Source organism: Manis javanica, chromosome 8 (genome assembly GCF_040802235.1).
Source record: "Manis javanica isolate MJ-LG chromosome 8, MJ_LKY, whole genome shotgun sequence".
Lineage (NCBI taxonomy): Eukaryota > Metazoa > Chordata > Mammalia > Pholidota > Manidae > Manis > Manis javanica.
Window position 1 is genome coordinate 105,839,678 of NC_133163.1, and position 22,052 is coordinate 105,861,729.

Below are 22,052 nucleotides of genomic sequence, written 5' to 3' on the forward strand. Positions count from 1 at the left end.
TTAATCATGTGTTGGGGATGATCTAGACTGTGCTGAGGGGTAGCAAACTTTTTCTATAAAGAACCAGGTAGTAAATATTTTAGGCTTTGTGAGCTATAAGGTTTTTGTTGCAGCTACTCAGCTTTGTTTATTTGGTGCCGTAACAGCTGTAGACAGTGCACAAATGAGTGGGTGTGCATGGACTCAGCCTGTGGGCCATAGTTTGAAGACCCCCATAAACACTAGTTTTAAACTACAAATGTATTTTGACAACATGAGCATAAAAATGAATCGCATTTTAGATCTATTTATGCACTTAAAAAATATGTAGTGCAGATTTAAGAGCTTATATGCCAGGTACCCTGCTAAGTACTAGGTACAGAGCTGTGAGCAAGGCAGACATGATTCCTACCCTAATTAAGTTCACAGTGTAATGGAGAAAACAGACAAGGACCAAGTCATTTGTTTAATGCATCAGACAAAGGTTAACACTTGAGTAGGCTAACAATAGAAAGCCCTTTGGTGAGTCATTTTGTGAAACAGAGAAGCTCTTTGTATGGCCAGTTATCACTCCTTATGTTTCCATTAGTTAGAAGTTGTGCTAATTTTCCTACAAAATAGTGACATTATAGTATATCTTCTCAAAAATGAATTATTTAGCCTAAGCACTTTGCTTGTTTGTGACACTCATTCAAAATAAATTAGCATGTGCATAACTAGAATTATAGAAAGGCTAGTTGATGTTTGTATATTTTCTTTTTAAAATATAATTGCTGTTGAATTATTTTGTTTCTTGGCTTAGTTTCATCTGTTAATGCATAATGTTTATTTTTGGTCTGTAGAGGTCTGATATCTGAAGGGACAGTTCATCTACATTCAGAAACTAAGGTATGAAATCAAACTTTCATATGACTATATTTATATTCTGTAGAATTTAGTTTATTTTCATGTAACTACATTTACATTCTGTAGCATTTAGTTTATTTTTTAGACTTTTTCTAGACAAAACAGAGGATTATGATTCTATAGAAATAGCATACTCAGAAGAGATGTCTTCATGAAATGTTGCTCATAAAATAAATTGAATCTTTTTTTGTCTCATAATTTCACTGAACAGTTTGGAGGTACACTGGAAAAAATTCCAAGTGAAATGAGTCTATAACCTAAGGACTTTTAGTTTTGTCTCTGAAGCCCAAATTTACTAGAAAAAAACTGAAAAAGAAAATTTGAATAAAAAGAAGGTGATTTGAAAGTTTAATTCATTCATTTAAATATTTACAGTAAGAGGTAACTATTTTCGCTGCTGGGCATACTGGTATCTACAAGTTCCTCACCCAGGGGATTTAGGCCAAGGGAACAGCATATATGAAGGCCTTTCTGGGGAATAATCAGTGAGAAGAACTAAATTCTGAGAGTCACAACACCCAGTTTAATGTTCTACTAGAGAGCTGAATATCCTTGAATTTGGGGACTCATTTTCCTTATCTTTGAATCTCTTGGTCCTGGAGATAGCTAGGTCTTTTCCAGCTGTATAGTTCTGGTATCTTTTTTTTATATTGAAGTATTGATATACAATCTTATATTAGTTTCAAATGTACAACGCAGTGGTTCAACAGTTACCCATATTATTAAATTCTCATCCCCTCTACTATGGTTACTATCTATCAACATAGAAAGATGTTACACAATCATCGACTATAGTCTTCATGCTGTACTACCATCCTCATGACCAGCTTATATTGTGATGGTGAATTATTGTGCCCCTTTATCCTCCTCACCCTTTTCCCCCAACTCCAACCCCTCCCCCTTGGTAACCCCTAGTCACTTCTCAATGTCTGTGAGTCTACTGCTGTTTTGTTCATTCTGTTTTGCTTTGTTTTTATATTCTACAAGTAAGTGAAATCATATAGTATTTGTCTTTCTCCTGTTGGCTTATTTCACTTAGCATAATACCCTCTAGATCCATCCATGTTGTTACAAATGGCAGGATTTATTTTCTTTTTATGGCTGAATAATATTCTATCGTGTATATATATCACCTCTTCTTTATCCATTCATCTGTTGATGGACACTTAGATTGCTTCCATATCTTGGCTATTGTAAATAATCTGGTGATAAACACAGGAGTGCATGTATCTTTATTAATCAGGGATTTTGTTTTCTTTGAGTAAATTCCTAAAAGGGGAATTACTAGATTGAATGGTATTTCTGTTTTTAGTTTTTAGAGGAACCTCCATACTGCTTTCCACAGTGGTTACACAATTTACATTCCCACCAACAGTGTAGGAGGGTTCCCATTTCTCTACATCCTCTCCAACATTTGTTATTTCTTGTCTTTTGGATAGTAGCCATTCAGACTGGTGTGAGGTAAATATCTTAATCATTGTGGTTTTGATTTGCATTTCCAAGATGATTAGTGTGGAACATCTTTTCATGTGCTTGTTGGTCATCTGTATGTCTTCTTTGGAGAAATGTCTGTTCAGTTCCTCTGCATATTATTTAATTGGGTTACTTGTTTTTTGGGTGTTGAGACATATGAAGAAGCTGTCATTTTGCCATTCTATATCCATAGTTCTTTTATTGTATATTAGTTGACCATATATTTGTGGGTTTATATCTGGTATCTCTATTCTGTTCCATTGATCTATGGGTCTGTTCTTGTGCCAGTTTCATACTGTTTTGATTACTGTAGCTTTGTAGTAGAACTTGAAGTTAGGAAGCATAATGCTCCTAGCTTTGTTCTTCTTTCTGAGGATTGCCTTGGCTATTCAGGATCTCTGTGGTTCCATATGAATTTTAGAACTATTTGTTCTGGTTTGTTGAAGAATGCTGTTGATATTTTGATAGGGATTGCATTGAATCTGTAAACTGCTTTGGGCAGGATGGGCATTTTGATAATATTGATTCTTCCTGTCCATGAACATGGGATAGATTCCATTTTTTTGGTGTCTTTAATTTCTCTCATGGGTGTCATATAGTTTTCAGAGTATAGGTTTTTTACCTCATTGGTTAGGTTTATTCCTAGGTATTTTATTCTTTTTGATGCAATTGTAAATGGAGTTGTTTTCCTGATTTCTCTTCCTACTAGTTTGTTGTTAGTATATAGGAATGTAACAGATTTCTGTGTATTAATTTTGTATCCTGAAACTTTGCTGAATCTGGTTATTCTAACAGTTTTTTGGTGTAGTCTTTAGTGTCATCTGCAAATAGTGACAGTTTAACTTCTTCCTTACCAATTTGGATGCCTTTTATCTCTTTGTGGTATCTGATTGCCATGGCTAGGACCTCCAGTACTATGTTGAATAAAGTAGTAAGTATGGACAATAATGGGATTCTTTAAAATACACTTTGATTAATTCCATGACAATAGCCATTCTTCTGTGTAGGAAACCAGCAATTCTGTTTATTACAAAATTGCTTTCCTTGGCAAATGATTAGAATCTAATCAATAGTTTAAATTCTTTTCATGTAGTCAAAGAACAAAAACAATAATCCAGTAAACAAAGTTCAAACCAAACTACGCTCTGCAAGTAAAGGAAGGAAAACACATTTAAGGTATAGTACAGTTTTAAAATGTTACTTTTCTTTTTTAGCTTTATGATCCACAGTTCCATCATTCTTATTTATTAAGCTCTTTCTGTTTCTGCAAATATTTTTATACCTAAAATATATAAAATTATAGTGTATATATCTTATCCAATAATTTAAGACACCTTCTACATAGAAATGTTTTACAGCTATTACTGAATATTTTGTGGTGTTCTCTTAAGCAAAATTGCCACATTTCAAATGTTTTTTACATATTATTTTTAGTGAGATATTTTCTTAGAATTAAGACTATAACCTAGGTGTCTTTATCTTCCCAGTTCACTCAAATAGACTAAACATTTTACTTTTTGAGCATTTAACAGAGCACCATACATTGTTGTGTATATTGAGATAGAAAATGATTGGCCTTCTCTAAATAAGACTATAGTATAATTATAATTTACATTCTGTTGGTTTTGGTGAGAAAGAATTCAAGACTGTTCTTAGTATTTTAAACCTAAAAAGGGGATACAAGAGGCTTTCTAGGGTAGGAGATCTTCTAGAAAAAGGTCACACCTACAGTGGATTGTACCAATCAGCTTCTTATTCACAGTAAGTTATTAAATTTATATGTCTATTACTTACCCAAACTGATAATTGCATTATAATTCTGGAAAAATCTTTGCTAATTTTTGTGTCTTAACTGGCTAAAGAACTTTTTTTTTTAATAAAAGAGAAAAAATAGAGTGAAAAGTTAACAAAAAGAAATCTAAAATAGACTGATAGGATAAAAGAGAACATACAGTATATGTGTAAGTACATACATACATGCATAACTGGAAAGGGCTGTCTTATTTTCAGACTTTAAGTTTACTTTTTAAAGAAAGGTTGTTTTTCCAAATGGAATTCTGCTTATTTGCTGAAAGTAAGTTAGGCTTTAAAAGTAAGTAAAAAGTGAAAAGTAAGGCTTTCAAATTCATAAATTTGATGGGTTAGGCCTGGCACATTGCTCAGTACCTTCAGACATGACTTCTATTTCATGCTTCTTCCATTGCCTCATTAAAAAAAGTCAAATCCAACTTTTTCATTGACTTTGATCCTGGTTAACATGTGTTTTTTTAGGGTGGAAAGGAAATAGTGAGTTTAGAAAAATAACTGTTCATTCTATAATTCTTTCTTAAGAGGTATTATTCTTCAGCTTTTGCAGACATATTGCTAGAAGTGATACCAACTTGTATAGTTTTTCTACAGTGGCACATAAAAGTAAAAGCCAAAGACTGGATTTGACTTAGAAGGCCAAGTTCATTACTCTTAGTTTTAATGTTCACGGGTTCAGAGGTAAAGTCTAGACTAACTGGTTTCATAAAGGCTTTTCTAGCTCTAGCTCTGTGGTTGTATGATTCATAAAGATTGAAAGTCTACTAAGTTTCTTAAAATGTAGTTCTTGAAAGTATCAATTGTAGATTTCATCATAAATATACAATTTATAATTTTGCTTATTTGGATAAGAGTCCTATCTCCTTTGCATATATACAGTGTACATACACCCATATATATATATATATATATATATATTTTTTAGTATAAAATCAAAATACTCTGATGTACCAACTGCCAATGATGTTGCCATTCCAGAGGATTTCTCAGACTTTTCTCTTATAAAAACAATTAGCAAAATTGAAGGGCAACTGGAGGAAGAAGGCTTTTCTGGTGATACAGATGATGATGATATTTTTTGTGGTGTTAGTAAAGACATTGGAACAGGTAAGCTTTCCTTTAATTTTTTCCTTCCAATTACTTAGAAAAAGATATTTGGGGACTATTTTTCTTGCATTTAAAAAATATATTGTTATTTCTGACATTTATTTCAATATCTTCTATAAGATATAGTGGAAGATTATAGATGAAGTAGAATTCATTATGAGTCAATAATTGAAAATGGGTGATGTATAGGTAATGTTTCATTGAACTAGTATCTTCAACTTTGTGTATTTTTTATATTTTCCATTATAAAAGGTAAAAACAAAAAAGACTATATGATATTGGTTACATTGACCACTTTTCAACTAAGGTTAAAGTGCCTTATAGCTTATCATTAAAACACTAAAATGATTTTTTTTAATGACATTTAAATTTCGTTAAATTTCTGTCTTTAAATTTCTGTCATTTAATGTTACTGTATTTTACTTAGTGCGTGTTAAATCAACACCTGCAAAAGGATGAATTACTGATGTAGCATCAGGTGAAATAAATGACTTTTCTAATGAATGTAATTTTCTTTTTTATAAATTCATTCTCTGCATATCACGAGAAAATCAATATTGTTTAGATAATCTAAAAAACAGCGTATCAGTAAAGCCTCTAAAATTGTTGAATTTATGAGGAACCACCTATGCTATTGTAAACAAAAGTAAAATAATTGAGTGTATATAGAACATAGTTATTGTGTTCTTTTGTGTTCTTATGTGTTTTTTTGTTCTAATGTTGTTCAGTTGTGACCAGTCAGGGCACTTACACAATCTCTGTAATAGCAGTTTCATTTGAAAATTTAGTTTGTATTAGAGAATCATAAAGTTTATCTTTAAAATTCTCTGATTCTGTAAAAAGCATAAAAATTTATATGTGTAATGATTATTATGCTGCCTGCTAGTTAGTCATAAATGAGGAGCAATTCATTTTATGAATTTATTACATTTACTGACCTTTCTAAGCTTTCTGGGAGTAGTTATCAGAAGAGAAGGTAAGTGAAGCAGGAAGTTGCCTTTTGTTTCTGTTAAGATGCCTTCAAGGACACAATGATCACATGTTGACTATTCCTCAGTACACAGTCACCCATGGCCCTGTTACAGTGTTCCTGCTCCCAGATATATGGAACCAGCACAGATAGACTACCTTAAACTGCTACTTTTTTCTTATTTCTGAATCACCTCTCTGCCACTTTACTTCCCTATCTCCCTTTTCAAAATCTTTGGCCTAAGTTCTCCCCTTTTGGGGAGTTTTCTCTTATTCCAGATAATTGCCTAAAATGGCTATGCTACCTGTGGGAAGAAAAGATTAAAAAGTAGTTTAGTAGCACAGACTTCTTGGTAAGACTGAAGTCAGAGTCAGATGGGGAGAGGAGTTTAGTGTTGTGAGCCTGCAGAGACAGGAGCACCCCGTTCCTTGATGATACTATTCAGGTTAGAGTTGGGGAAAGAGATGGTAAAAGTCATGCTCTTCCATTCTTTCTTTGTTCTCTCCCTCTAGAGACCAACTACCACAAACTTCACACCTTTAAAGTTATCATTTCCCTTCTGTCCCCTGCTAACCTGGAGTTACGTGAAATGCTGGAAGGAGAGGTGCAGCTAGAGAGATCTTAGTGGGGTTAGAGCCACTATGGTTCATGAGCTCCCGGTAACAGGGGGGCCACTTCATAAGAAGAGCTTTCAACAGGAAGTGTATGTGGGGATATTTTGTATTCTGTGGGATTTATCCCGAAGATTTCTAAGAGGCAATTCAGAGTGTTTACTCAAGATAAGCTCCATGAGGGCAAAGCTTGTATTTTAATTCCCCTGTTATGCCTGAAACATAGTAGAGACTTAATGTATATTTTTTGAATGAATGATCAAATGAATAACAAGTGAGTTCTAAGTTCAGTTTTCATTTTATTTTTTTGGGCCTCTAAACTTCAAAGATTTACTGCTGATATTATAGAATAAAGAACTTTTGCTAGCAATGAAATACAAAAAGTAGATCTTAATGAGGGTTTGTGGGAGAAAGCTTTGGCAGAAAGGTATTTCTTTGATTCTGACACATATACTACATTTTTTAACTTCTGTGAAATTGGAGTGTTACCATCAATGGAATTTTATAACCACAGCAGTCGAGACTGAGTTTCACTAGAGAGGATTTGTGTTTGTTTCTGCCAAACATTTGGGGACATTACTGACCTGAAACCACTTTAAGTTCTGTTAGATGTGTTTTGGACTACCTTGGTAAGTATGAATTCAATCTGAAAATTTGTGTGAATACTGGCTTGTGGTTCAGATTCTCAGGAGAGATTTTTGTGTCTTTCCCATTTTCTTTATCCAGTTCCAGTGTCAGGTTGTAAATAGTTACTTTGTGTTGGTGAATTTGTTTTTCATTCACCTTTATGTTGGGGTATTTAGTGTCCCAAACAGGGACCTCCTGTCAGACACCCTTTCTTGAGCACTTTTTTCCTCATAAACTAATTCTCTCTTAAAATGAAAGCATCTTAGATTCAGTGAAAGACAATAAATAATTATTTAAATCCACAGAAGCACAGATCAGATTTCTAAAGGCCAAACTCCGTGTTATGCAGGAGGAATTGGATAATGTTGTATGTGAATGCAATAAAAAGGTAAGTTTTTTAAGACCTCCAAATAAATGTCTAATATTCAAAGACATTTTAGGAGGAATTTCAATTATTTTTAAAATAGCTTCATTAAGATATAATTCACAATTAAATTTGAATTGAAAAATTGTACGTAAATATTGAACTTTATTCTGAGATGTTGAATTTTCAGAGCTAAAGAATTTTAATACTTGTTAGCCATTAGAATTCTCTGTATTAGACTTACAAGTATAAGCTATTAAATGCAAACAAAACATCTGAGTTATATTTTTGAAGATGAAAATGGAATGTAATTTGTTTTTCTTCATGGGTATAAATACCAAAGATCATATGAAGTTCCTTTTTGTTTTCTACTTTATGTTTTGACAATAGATCTTGTGCTTTTTTTCACATCTATAATTCCATAACTATAGAAGGATGAAATTCAGGATTTAAAGTCTCAGATAAAAAATTTTGAAGAAGATTGTGTGAGACAGCAGCGAACAATTAATTTGCAACAGTCTCAAGCAGAAAAATACAAAACTCTTTTTGAAGAAGCAAACAAAAAATGTGATGGATTATACCAACAGCTGTCTTCATTAGAAAAGGTAACAATTTTGCTCTTTTTTCTAACTTAATGCCAAAGATACACTAAAACATTAAAGTTACACATTCGTATAGACACAACTTCTGGTTCAGTTATTTTGTTAGTATTTACTAAATACTCCATCATATAGAGGAGAGTATTTTTTAATAGCTTTGTAGAGATATAATTTCATTTCACCCTTTCAAAGTGTACAGTTAGTAGCTTTTAGGATATTCACAGTTTGTAACTTTCACCACTATCAATTTTAGAACATTTTCATCACCCCAGAAAGAAATCCTATACCGTTAGCCACCATACTTGTGCCCTCTTTCCCCAAACCCCTCCAGCCATAGGAAATTTCTAATGTATTTTCTTCACTGATAGATTTGCCTGATCTGGACATTTCATGTACATAGAATCATACAACATGTGGTATTTTGTGACTGACATCTTTTGCTTCACATAAAGTTCTCAAGGTTCATCCACATTGTGGTGCATGACAGTACTGCATTATTTTGTACAGAGTAATACTCCATTCTATGGATATAACACTTTTTATGTATCTGTTTTTCAATTGATGGACATTTGAGTTATTTCCACTTTGGGGCTATTTTGAATAATACTGCTGTGAACGTTTCATATACAAGTTTTTGTGTGGACGTAATGTTTTCATTTCTGTTGGTTATATATCTAGGAGTAGAATCCCTGGATCACTTAGTAACCCTATGTTTAAACTTTTGAGGAAACTGCTGTTTTCCAAACAAACTATACCATTTTTACATTTCCACCATCAGTCTGTAAGTGTTCCAATTTCTCCACATCCTCACCAATACATGTTAGATTATCTATCTTTTCACATATAGCCTTGCTAGTGGTATGATATGGTTTTTTCATTATCATTTTGATTTGCATTTCCTGAAAACTAATGATGTTGAACATCTCTTCATATGCTTATTGGCCATTTGTTTATCTTCTTTGAGAAATGTCTGTTTAGATCCTTTGCCCATTTTTAAAATTATTGAGTAGTAAGTATTCTTTATACATTATAGATACAAGTCCCTTATCAGATGTACAGTCTGCAAATATTTCTCCCATTCACTCACTGGGTTGTCATTTCACTTTTTGGTATCCTTTGAAGCACAGAAGTTTTTAATTTTTTAATTTGGGGGAGGCATGCTTGTGTTTTTGTGACATATATAAGGGGAAAATATATTGTAAATTACATCCCATTAAATTTTTGTTGTATTAGTGCACCATTGTGATAGTGAAAATAAAACATACTGTACAGTATTACTTTTTAAAGTAATCAATTTTAAAGTATCAATTTTAAAAAATTGATAAAAATTATACAATTTAGCATGTATTAAGGTTTACATAAACTATGCCTTCTTCATTACCATGTCATATTTTTCTTTACTGTGTTCATATAAAAGAGCCTATTTTTAAACATTTTGGTCTTGTATAATTAGCATTATCTCCTGGTAATAAATTTTTTAAATTTAGATTTATTGAATTAAAATTTACATACAGTAAATCACTTTTTTATAGTTGTATGAGTTCTGACAAATGTGTAGTTGTATAACCATCACCATAATTGACATGTAGCACATTTCCATGATCCCAAAAAATTCCCCACGTGAATTTAATCAAGTCCAGTCCCTACTTCCAGTCTCAGGCAACAACTGATCTGTTTTGTTTTTTATATTTTAGCCTTTTTCAGAATGTCATATGAATAGAATCACTTAGTACTCTCAAGTTTTTTTTTTTGTTTTTTTTTTTTTACTTAGCATAAAGCATGAGCTTCATCCATGTTATAGTCTAGTCCTTTCCATTGCTAGTAGTATAACAGTGAATGAAGGTTCCATGTTTTGTTTACCTATTCATCTGGAAATAAAAATTATAGAATCTAATTGTATAAACCTGCATTGTCCAGTACAATAGCCATGAATCATATGTGGCTAGTCCAAATTGTGATGTGCTTTAAGTGTAAAATAAACATTAGATTTTGAAGACTTAATACAAAAAAGAATAAAGAATATTCTTTTTTTAACATTTTTTATATTGGTTGCATGTTGAAATGATATTTTGGATATACTGGGATAAGAGGAATGTAGTATTAAAACTAGTTTTACCTGTTTCTTCTTAAAAGTAGTTACAAGAAAATTAAAAATTATATATATGGTTTGTGTTATATTTCTGTTGGTTTAAGTAATACAGACAAGTGGTCTAAGAAAAAAAAAGCTGTTGTATTTGGGAAACAATTTTAAATTTGTCATGACACCTTACCATTTGTCATCATGCAACCAAGCTTCTGGTCATATCACTGCTATAGTCTTGCATAATCTAGAAACCTTGCCTACAGCTTTGTTCTTCTTGTTCTTGGTCCTCATACCCAATTCTGTGCATTCTTCCAGATGTTTTCATTCATTATTTCTTTCAGTTCCCATTGCCACTACTTGGTTTGAGCTATTATTTTATTTCTGAAACTTCCTCACTGATTATTTTTTGTCCTTACTGTTTTCCATATTCATTGTCCTGTATTCTGCCCATAGATTAATGTTCCTAAAGAGCTACATTGATTATAATCTATCTCTGTATAGGCAGAAATGGAACTAACATTTTTTGAGTGCTGTGTGCCAGGCAAAACACATTTTACAGAAAGAAAAATGGACTCTCAGAGGTTAAGCAAATTGCCCAAGGTTATGCAGTAGTAGCAGAGCAGGATTCAAGCCATGTTTTTCTAACTCCAAAGTCTGTGTTGTTTCTATAAATCATGTAGACGCTTTCTCCAGTCCCCCTAAATTAAATGGACATAAACACACAGCTATCCCCAAATCTGATTGCTGTTTAGAGTAAAATATTTAAAACTTTGGTTCACAGTGAATGTGCTAAACAGTTATGATACACAGTTATAAAATACACTGGCTATCAGAATATTTTTATGAAAACTTTCATTGGCTCTGAACTTTCCAGCTTGCATACTTATCTTACCTGTCAGCCAGAGAGGTATAAAAACTCTCATGGGAGATGTGGTGCATATACACAATGGAAAACTATTCAGCCATAAGAAAGAAAGAAACAAATCCTGCCATTTTCAACAACATGGATGGAGCTAGAGGGTATTATGCTCAGTGAAATAAGTCAGGCAGAGAAAGACAAAATACCAAATGACTTTCCTCATGTGTGGAGTATAACAATGAAGCAAAACTGAAGGAGCAAAATAGTAGCAGACTCACAGACTCCAAGAAGGGACTAACTGTTACCAAAGGGAAGGGGTAGGGGAGTGCAGGTGGGGAGGTAGGGAGAAGGGGATTGAGGGGCATTGTAATTAGTTCAAATGGTGTGCGTGGGGGGTCATGGGGAAGACAGTGTAGCACAGAGAAAACAAGTAGTGACTTTGTGACATCTTACTACACTGATGGACAGTGACTGCAGTGGAGTATGGGGGGGACTTGATAGTATGGGTGAATGTAGCAACCACATTATTTTTCTTGTGAAACATTCATAAGTATATATCAATGATACCTTCATAATAAAAAAAACCTCATGGGTTATGTGGAATGCGAGATTGAATCTTTCTGCTAGTTCCATTTATTTTATATCTCTCTAGACACAAATCTCAGTGTGAACATCACGGAAATGCAAGGGAGACCTTGAGTTTAATGGAGCTCCTTCTATAAACCTGAAAAAGCCAATTATTTAAAAAATTACTGGGGATCATGGGAAGATGGTGGTGTGAGTAGTTCAGAGGAAATCTCCTCCCCAAAACATATATATTTATGAAAATACAATAAATACAACTATTCCTAAAAGAGACACCAGTGGATGCAGTACAACAGCCTGGATACATCTACATCTGTGAGAACTCAGCATCACATAAAGGGGATAAGATACAAGCTACGGCCAGGTGGGACCCAAATGCTCCCTCACCCCAAAACCCAGCGGGAAGAAAGGAGTTGGAATGGGGAGGGAGTGAAAGCCCAGGACTACTAAACAACCAGCTCTAGAAATCCGCACTCGGAACGCAGACACAAGGTGCATGGGGTGCTGGATATTAGAGAAACGAAAAAGCAAAACCTGGGGGCAGTCCCCGCAACTGGCGCCCCTGACACAAAAGAAAAGTGAATGCTTTCTGCAAGTCTTAAAGAAACAGGGACCCCATAGCTGGACAAAGTTGTCTCGGCAGCTGGGAGTACTGGGGAAACAGGCACCCTAAACAGAGGCTGTGCAGCTCTGAAGCCCCTCACAGAACAAGGCAGCCTGCCAGTCGTTCCTCCAACTGGCACAGACCCCGACACATGGGCCCAGTAGCAGGAGAGTGGCAGCGCGCGCCGCAGTCGGAAGCGCTAGAAGGAACCGAGAGCAGATCTGTGTGCCGTAGGGCTAGCCTGCAGCGGCGCAACCGAACAACCCGGGCGCAGCTCACACGCACCGGCGGCAGTGAAGCCAGAGCCCAGTAGAAGCCTGCACGGAAAAGCCCCATGCGCACCAGCAGCGGAGCCAGAGGGAGCAGGCATGCTCCCAGGAGCCGACTGGAATCCCAGCCCAACGCACAGCCACCCCGACCAGACCCAAAGGCCACTGCTGCCACACAGCTGCCCAGCGGGGTCGCTGCTAGCACACAGAAGTGCACCTGGTGTGCCTGCCACTCCCCGCAGGGCTCTGTGCTGCTCTGACGGACACCCTGCCCACAGCAGCTTAGATTAACCCGGGGGCTGCTCCAGGAGTGCAGGTAGCCATCACAGGCAGCAGAGAAGGGCAAGGCATCCAGCAAGCAGGAAAGCACTTTCTTCTCCCAGCTGACACACCTGCAACCTGCCTACAGCCACTGAAATCACCATGAAAAGGCAAAAAAATCTAGTCCATACCAAGATAGTTACACCTGAGAAAGGATCTGCAGAGGCAGACCTCACCAGTCTCCCTGAAAAAGAATTCAAAAGAAAAATCATAAACATGCTGACAGAGCTGCAGAGAAATATGCAAGAGCTAAGGCATGAAGTCTGGAGGGAGATTACAGATGTCTGGAGGGAGATTACAGATGTCCGGAGGGAGATCACAGAAGTGAAACAAACTCTGAAAGGATTTATAAGCAGAATGGATAAGATGCAAGAGGCCATTGATGGAATAGAAACCAGATAACAGGAATGCATAGAAGCTGATGCAAAGAGAGATAAAAGGATCTCCAGGAATGAAACAATATTAAGAGAACTGTGTGACCAATCCAAAAGGAACAATATCCGCATTATAGGGGTATCAGAGGAAGAAGAGAGAGAAAAAGGGATAGAAAGTGTCTTTGAAGAAATAATTGCTGAGAACTTCCCCAAACTGGGGGTGGAAATAGTTGCTCAGACTATGGAGGCACACAGAACTCCCGAGAGACAGTATCCAAAGAGGTCAACACCAAGACACATAATAATTAAAATGGCAAAGATCAAGGACAGGGACAGAGTACTAAAGGCAGCCAGAGAGAGTAAAAAGGTCACCTACAAAGGAAAACCCATCAGGGTAACATCAGACTTCTCAACAGAAACCTTACAGGCCAGAAGAGAATGGCATGATGTATTTAATTCAATGAAACAGAAGGGCCTTGAACCAAGGATACTGTCTCTAGCACGATTATCATTTCAATATGAAGGAGGGATTAAACAATTCCCAGACAAGCAAAAGTTGAGGGAATTTGCCTCCCACAAACCACCTCTTTAGGGTATCTTAGAGGGACTGCTCTAGATGGGAGCACTCCTAAAAAGAGCACAGAACAAAACACCGAACATATGAAGAATGGAGGAGGAGGAAAAAGAAGGGAAAGAAATAATCATCAGATGGTGTTTATAATAGCTCAATAAGCGAGTGAGGTCAGACAGTAAGGTAGTAAACAAGCTAACCTTGAAACTTTGGTAACCACAAATCTAATGCCTGCAATGGCAATAAGTACATATCTTTCAATAATCACCCTAAAAGTAAATGGACTGAATGCACCAATAAAAACACACAGAGTAATAGAATGGATAAAAAAGCAAGACCCATCTATATGCTGCTTACAAGAGACTCACCTCAAACCAGAAGACATGCACAGATTAAAAGTCAAGGGCTGGAGAAAGATACTTCATGCAAACAACAGTGAGAAAAAAGCAGGTGTTGCAATACTAGTATCAGACAAAATAGACCTCAAAATAAGGAAAGTAACAAGAGATAAAGAAGGACATTATGTAATGATAAAGGGCTCAGTCCAACAAGAAGATATAACCATTATAAACATATATGCACCCAATACAGGAGCACCAATATGTGTGAAACAAATACTAACAATTAAAGGAGGAAATAGAATGCAATGCATTCGTTTCGGGAGACTGTAACACACCACTCACGCCAAAGGACAGATCCACCACACAGAAAATGAGTAAGGACACAAAGGCACTGAACAACATGCTAGAACAGATGGACCTAATAGACATCTATAGAACTGTACATCCAAAAGCAACAGGATACACATTCTGCTCAAGTGCATATGGAACATTCTCCCAAATAGACCACATTCTAGGCCACAAAAAGAGCCTCAGTAAATTCAAAAAGATTGAAATCCTACCAGCCAACTTTTCAGATCACAAAGGTATAAAACTAGAAATAAATTGTACAAAGAAAGCAAAAAGGCTCACAAACACATGGAGGCTTAACAACATGCTCCTAAATAATCAATGAATCAATGACCAAATTAAAATGGAGATCCAGCAATATATGGAAACAAATGACAACAATAACATGAAGCCCCAACTACTGTGGGATGCAGCAAAAGCAGTCTTAAGAGGAAAGTATATAGCAATTCAGGCATATTTAAAGAAGGAAGAACAATCCCAAATGAACAGTCTAATGTCACAATTATTGAAATTGGAAAAAGAAGAACAAATGAGGCCTGAGGTCAGCAGACAGAGGGACATAATAAAGATCAGAGAAGAAATAAATAAAATTGAGAAGAATAAAAAAATCAGTGAAACCAAGAGCTGGTTCTTTGAGAAAATAAACAAAATAGATAAGGCTCTAGCCAGACTTATTAAGAGAAAAAGAGAGTCAACACACATCAACAGAATCAGAAATGAGAAAGGAAAAATCATGACGGACCCCACAGAAATACAAAGAATTATTAGAGAATACTATGAAAACCTATATGCTAACAAGCTGGAAAACCTAGGAGAAATGGACAACTTCTTAGAAAAATACAATCTTCCAAGACTGACCCAGAAAGAAACAGAAAATCTAAACAGACCAATTACCAGCAATGAAATTGAATTGGTAATCAAAAAACTACCCAAGAACAAAACCCCGGGGACAGATGAATTTACCTCGGAATTTTATCAAACATAGAGAGAAGACATAACACCCATTCTCCTTAAAGTTTTCCAAAAAATAGAAGAGGAGGGAATACTCCCAAGCTCATTCTATGAAGCCAACATCACCCTAATACCAAAAGCAGGCAAAGACCCCACCAAAAAAGAAAAGTACTGACCAATATCCCTGATGAACGTAGATGCAAAAATAATCAACAAAATATTAGCAAACCGAATTCAAAAATATATGAAGAGGATCATACACCATGACCAGTGGGATTCATCCCAGGGATGCAAGGATGGTACAGCATTCGAAAATCCATCAACATCATCCACCACATCAACAAAAAGAAGGACAAAAACCACATGATCATCTCCATAGATGCTGAAAAAGCATTCAACAAAATTCGACATCCATTCATGATAAAAACTCTCAACAAAGTGGGTATAGAGGGCAAGTACCTCAATGTAATAAAGGCCATATATGATAACCCACAGCTAACATCATACTGAACAGCGAGAGGCTGAAAGCTTTTCCTCTGAGATCGGGAACAAGACAGACATGCCCATTCTCCCCACTGTTATTCAATATGGTACTGGAGGTTCTAGCCACGGCAATCAGACAAAACAAAGAAATACAAGGAATCCAGATTGGTAAAGAAGAAGTCAAACTGTCACTATTTGCAGATGACATGATATTGTGCATAAAAAACCCTAAAGAATCCATGCAAAACGACTGGAACTAATATTGGAATTCAGCAAAGTTGCAGGATACAAAATTAACACACAGAAATCTGTGGCTTTCCTATACACTAATAATGAACTAATAGAAAGAGAAATCAGGAAAACAATTCCATTCACAATAGCATCAAAAAGAATAAAATACCTAGGAATAAACCTAACCAAGGAAGTGAAATACCTATACCCTGAAAACTACAAGATACTCTTAAGAGAAATTAAACAGGTCACTAACAAATGGAAACTCCTCCCATGCTCCTGGCTAGGAAGAATTAATATCATCAAAATGGCCATTCTTCCCAAAGCAATATACAGATTCGATGCAATCCCTATCAAATTACCAACAGCATTCTTCAATGAACTGGAACAAATAGTTCAAAAATTCATATGGAACCGTCAAAGACCCCTAATAGCCACAGCAATCCTCAGAAGGAAGAATAAAGTGGGGGGGATCTCGCTCCCCAACTTCAAGCTCTACTACAAAGCCACAGTAATCAAGACAATTTGGTACTGACACAAGAACAGACCCATAGACCAGTGGTACAGAATAGAGACTCCAGACATTAACCCAAACATATATGGCCAATTAATATTTGATAAAGGAGCCATGGACATACAATGGGGAAATGGCAGTCTCTTCAACAGATGGTGCTGGCAAAACTGGACAGCTACATGTAAGAGAATGAAACTGGATCACTGTCTAACCCCATACACAAAAGTAAACTCCAAATGGATCAAAGACCTGAATGTAAGTCATGAAACCATAAAACTTCTATAAGAAAACATAGGCAAAAATGTCATGGACATAAACATGAGTGACTTCTTCATGAACATATCTCCCCGGGCAAGGGAAACAAAGGCAAAAATGAACAAGTGGGGCTATATCAAGCTAAAAAGTTCTGTGCAGCAAAGAATACCATCAATAGAACAAAAAGGTATCCTACAGTATGGGAGAACATATTCATAAATGACAGATCTGATAAAGAATTGACATCCAAAATATATAAAGAGCTCACATGCCTCAACAAACAAAAAGCAAATAATCCAATTAAAAAATGGGCAGAGGAGCTGAATAGACAGTTCTCTAAAGAAGAAATCCAGATGGCCAACAGGCACATGAAAAGATGCTCCACATCGCTAATCATCAGAGAGATGCAAATTAAAACCACAATGAGATACCACCTCACACCAGTAAGTATCGCCATCATCGAAAAGACAAACAACAACAAATGTTGGTGAGGTTGTGGAGAAAGGGGAACCCTCCTACACTGCTGGTGGGAATGTAAACTAGTTCAACCATTGTGGAAAGCAGTATGGTGGTTCCTCAGAATGCTCAAAATAGAAATACCATTTGACCCAGGAATTCCACTTCTAGGAGTTTACCCTAAGAATGCAGCACTCCAGTTTGAAAAAGACAGATGCACCCCTATGTTTATCACTGCACTGTTTACAATAGCCAAGATATGGAAGCAACCTAAATGTCCATCAGTAGATGAATGGATAAAGAAGATGTGGTACATATACACAATGGAATATTACACAGCCATAAGAAAAAAACAGATCCTAGCATTCGCAACAACATGGATGGAGCTAGAGGGAATTATGCTCAGTGAAATAAGCCAAGCAGAAAAGGACAAGTACCAAATGATTTCACTCATATGTGGAATATAAGAACAAAGGAAAACTGTAGGAACAAAACAGCAGCAGAATCACAGAACCCAAGAATGGACTAATAGTTACCAAAGGGAAAGGGACTGGGGACAATGGGTGGGAAGGGAGGGATAAGGGCGGGAAGAAAGAAAGAGGGCATTACGATTAGCATGTATAGTGCGTGGGGGGTACGGGGAGGGCTGTGCAACATAGAGAAGACAAGTAGTGATTTTACAGCATGTTACTACACAGATGGACAGTGACTGTGAAGGGGTATGTGGGGGGGACTTGGTGAAGGGGGGAACCCAGTAAACATAATGTTCTTTCTGTAATTGTAGGTTAATGATACCAAAATGAAAAAAAATGAAAAAATAAAAACCCTCTCCTCATGAACCATCTCAAGGGTGTAGTTCTATTATTGGTTAACATGTAAGATTAATGCATGTGTCAATAAAAAGAGACACTTTAATTGGAAATAGGTAATACAAATTAAATGGCAAAACATATATTCAAAATATCAGTGTTTATTGTTGGCTTGTTGCTGTGTGGAAATATGAAATGGTGGATTGTAAAAGCTAAAGGTATAAGGAAAAATAAATGTCTAAACCATCTCCAAATTTAAAAAATTACTATGTACATTAACTTATGTTAGCTGCTGATACAGATGGAGTCATTACTAAAATATAAAAACAAAAAATATTTTATTTCAGCATTGGATTTTTTCTGTTAATTTCTGTTTAAAAATCAACTTTATTGAAGAATAACCTATATACAATAAAATATACTTCTTTTAGTCGTACAGTTGATTGAGTTTTGACAAATTAGCACATCCTTTTAACCATCACCACAATCAAGGTAAAGAAAATTTCTATCATCCCCCAAAATTGCTTTTGTGTCCCTTACCCATAAATCTCCAGCCTCTAACCATGGCCTCAGGCAACCATTGATCTGCATTTTTTCACTAGTTAGTTTTCCTTGTTCTAAAGTTCTGCATAAATGGAATGATAGTATGTACTTTTTTGTGTCTGGCTTTTTTTTTCAGCATAGTGATTTGAGATTCATTAGTGTTGAATGTTTTGTAGTTTATTCCCTTGTATTGCTGAGTAGTATTTATTTATGGATTTACCACATTTTGTTTGTTTACCATTTGCTGGGCATTTGTGGTGTTTCCAGCTTTGGACTATTAGAAATAATACCACTATGAATTTTCATGTAGAAGTCTTTTGTGTAGATAAATATTTTTGTGTAGGCACATTCAACATCATTCGTGATGTATAAATACCTAGGAGTAGAATTTGGGGGTATTATAGAAAGTGTATGTTTAACTTAAGAAACTGCCAAAGTGTTCCAAAGTGATTGTATTATTTTTCATTCCCACTAGCAGTATATGAAGGTTCCAGTTGCTCTCTCTCTCTATCCTCACCAACAGTTGGTATTGTCAGGGTGTTTTTAGCCATTCTCAAGGGGCAGAAGTAGTATCTCATTATAGTTCAATTTGTGTTTCCCTTATAACTATTGATCTTAAGCATCTTTTCGTATGCTTATTGGCCACTAATATATCTTCTTTTGTTAGTTCAAATCTTGTGGTCACTTAAAAAATGCTGGGTTGTAGTAAGGGATTTTTTTATGTTTCTTTGTATAATTCCTTTGCTAGAAGACTATTTATTGTGAATAGTTTCTCCCGAAATTACTTGGCTTTTTATTTTCTTAACAGTGTCTTTCAAAAGGCAGCAACTTAATTCCAGATTGTATGTGTGTGTAGGGTTTGTGCTTTTTTCATCCTATTCAAAAAATCTTTGCCCTCTTAAAGGTCATTGGGATTTTCTCCTATGTTATAGAAGTCTTATGGTTTTAGCCTTTATGTATATATGTATCATATAGAAATCTGATCTATTTCAAGTTAATTTTGTGTATGGCATGAGGATAAGGGTCAAATTTCATTTTATTTTTCATACAGGTAATCAACAGCAGCATTTATTGAAAATTATGTTCTTTCTTCATTTAATTACCACTGCACCTTTGGAGAAAATGAATTGTCTTTATTTGTGGGTCTATTTCTGGATTCTCTATTTTGTTACATTCATCTATATGTTCATTGATTTAAATGTTTGATATAATTCATCAGTAATAACTATGTAGACCAGAGTTTTCTTCTGGGAAGGATTTTAATTGCCAATTCACATATTTTATGGATATAAGTCTATTTGGATTATTATTTTTTGACTCAGTATTGGTAGTTTGTGTTTTTTGGGAAATTCTGCCATCTCATAAAAGTAAAATTTATTTGCATAAATTTGTCTATAATATTCCTTTGCTATATATATAATGCCTGTAAGATCTATAGTAATGACCCCATTTCATTCTTGATATTTATAATTTGTCTCTTCTCCCTTTTGTTCTTAGTCTAGCTAAATACTTATCAATTTCATTGAACATTTCAATCAGCATTTGGCTGTGTTGATTTTTTTCTACTGTTTATCAATTTTCTATTTATTTCTACCCTTATCTTTAGCTTTTCCTTCATTCTTATTTGAGTTTAATTTAGTCTTATTTTTCAGGATTCTTAAGGTAGAAGCTTAGATAATTAATTTTCTACTTTTTTCTTTTCTCACATAAGCATTTAAAGCTATAAATTTTCCTCTAAGTGCTACTTTACCTAAACCCCACAAATTTTGATGTTTTTATTTTCATTTCATTCAAAGTATTTTCTAATTTCCTTCCTGATTTTTCTTTACCATTGGCTTATTTAGAAGTGTATTGTTTAATTTCTACATAATTGGGTGTTTTTTTCATGTCTTTCTGTTAATTGAGTTCTAATTTAATTCTGTGGTGTGTGAAAACCTACTCAATATGATTTCATCCTTTTAAAATTTGTTTCAACTAGTTTTGTGACCCTGCATTTGGCCTTTCTTGGTAAATGCTTCATTTGTACTTGAATGGAATATGAATTATGTTGCATTGAATGTCCTGTTCTACAAATATTAATTAGGCCAAATTTGTTGAACAAATAGTGTTGTTCAAGTGTTCTATACCCTTACTGATTTTCTTTTTCTGTCAATTATTGAGAGAGGGTTACTGGTGCTGAATTCTGTCTGGAATTGTGGGTTTATCTATTTCTCCTTTCAATTATATTGGTTTTGCCTTCATGTATTAGTCTAGTTTTGGATACCTGCACATTTTGGATTATAATAGTGTTTTGATTAGTGCAACTTTATAATGATAAAATACTGTTTTTGAAATCTCTGATGATATCCATTTTCCAAAGTCTACTTTATGTGATATTAGTATAGTAATTCCAGTCTTATTATATTTAATGTTTGCATGGCATATATTTTTTCATCTTTTTTACTTTTAATCTGTTTTTATATTGAAAATAGGTTTGTTATACATAGCATATAATTGGGTTTTGCTTCTTCATCCACTGTAATAGTCTCCATCTCTTTTTGGAATGTTCAGACCATTTATGCTAATGCAGCTTATGATGTTTGGATTTAAATCTGTCATCTTTCTGTTTGTTTTCTATTTTTCCCAACTGTTCTTTGTTACTTTTTTCATCTTTTTAATTGAATATTTCTTAGTATTCCATTTTTTCTTCACTATCAGCTGTATCTCTTTGTTGTATATTTTTGTCATAGATTTAATATGTACAGTACACATCAGTCTACCATCAAATTACATCATACTGTTCCTTATACTGTATATAAAACCCTCACAACAATATATTCCATTTTTTCTTTCCTTTCCTTTATACTTTTGTGGTCATATATTTACTTTTAAATGTCATAAATCCCACAATATTTCTTCTTTAAATCATCAATTATATTTTTAAAAGGTTATAATACAAAAATGCCTTTATATTTACCATTTTTAGTATTCTTTCTGTAGATCTTTTATTTCCACATTTTGCTTGAAATAACTA

At 34.9% G+C, this 22,052-nt stretch overlaps 1 protein-coding gene across 3 annotated transcripts in view; it reads left to right on the top strand.

The window, feature by feature from the left end:
* Nucleotides 1-22,052, top strand: part of TEX9 (testis expressed 9) — a 98,840-nt gene that overhangs the window by 21,681 nt on the left and 55,107 nt on the right. For 2 of the 3 annotated variants that reach the window (XM_073211893.1, XM_073211892.1), the window contains exons 5-9: nt 822-867; nt 3,452-3,534; nt 5,090-5,271; nt 7,785-7,867; nt 8,275-8,448. In XM_073211893.1, coding sequence (XP_073067994.1) covers nt 822-867; nt 3,452-3,534; nt 5,090-5,271; nt 7,785-7,867; nt 8,275-8,448 — 568 coding nt within the window. The remainder of the gene's footprint in view (nt 1-821; nt 868-3,451; nt 3,535-5,089; nt 5,272-7,784; nt 7,868-8,274; nt 8,449-22,052) is intronic. The other variant, XM_073211894.1, reaches the window with a different exon arrangement.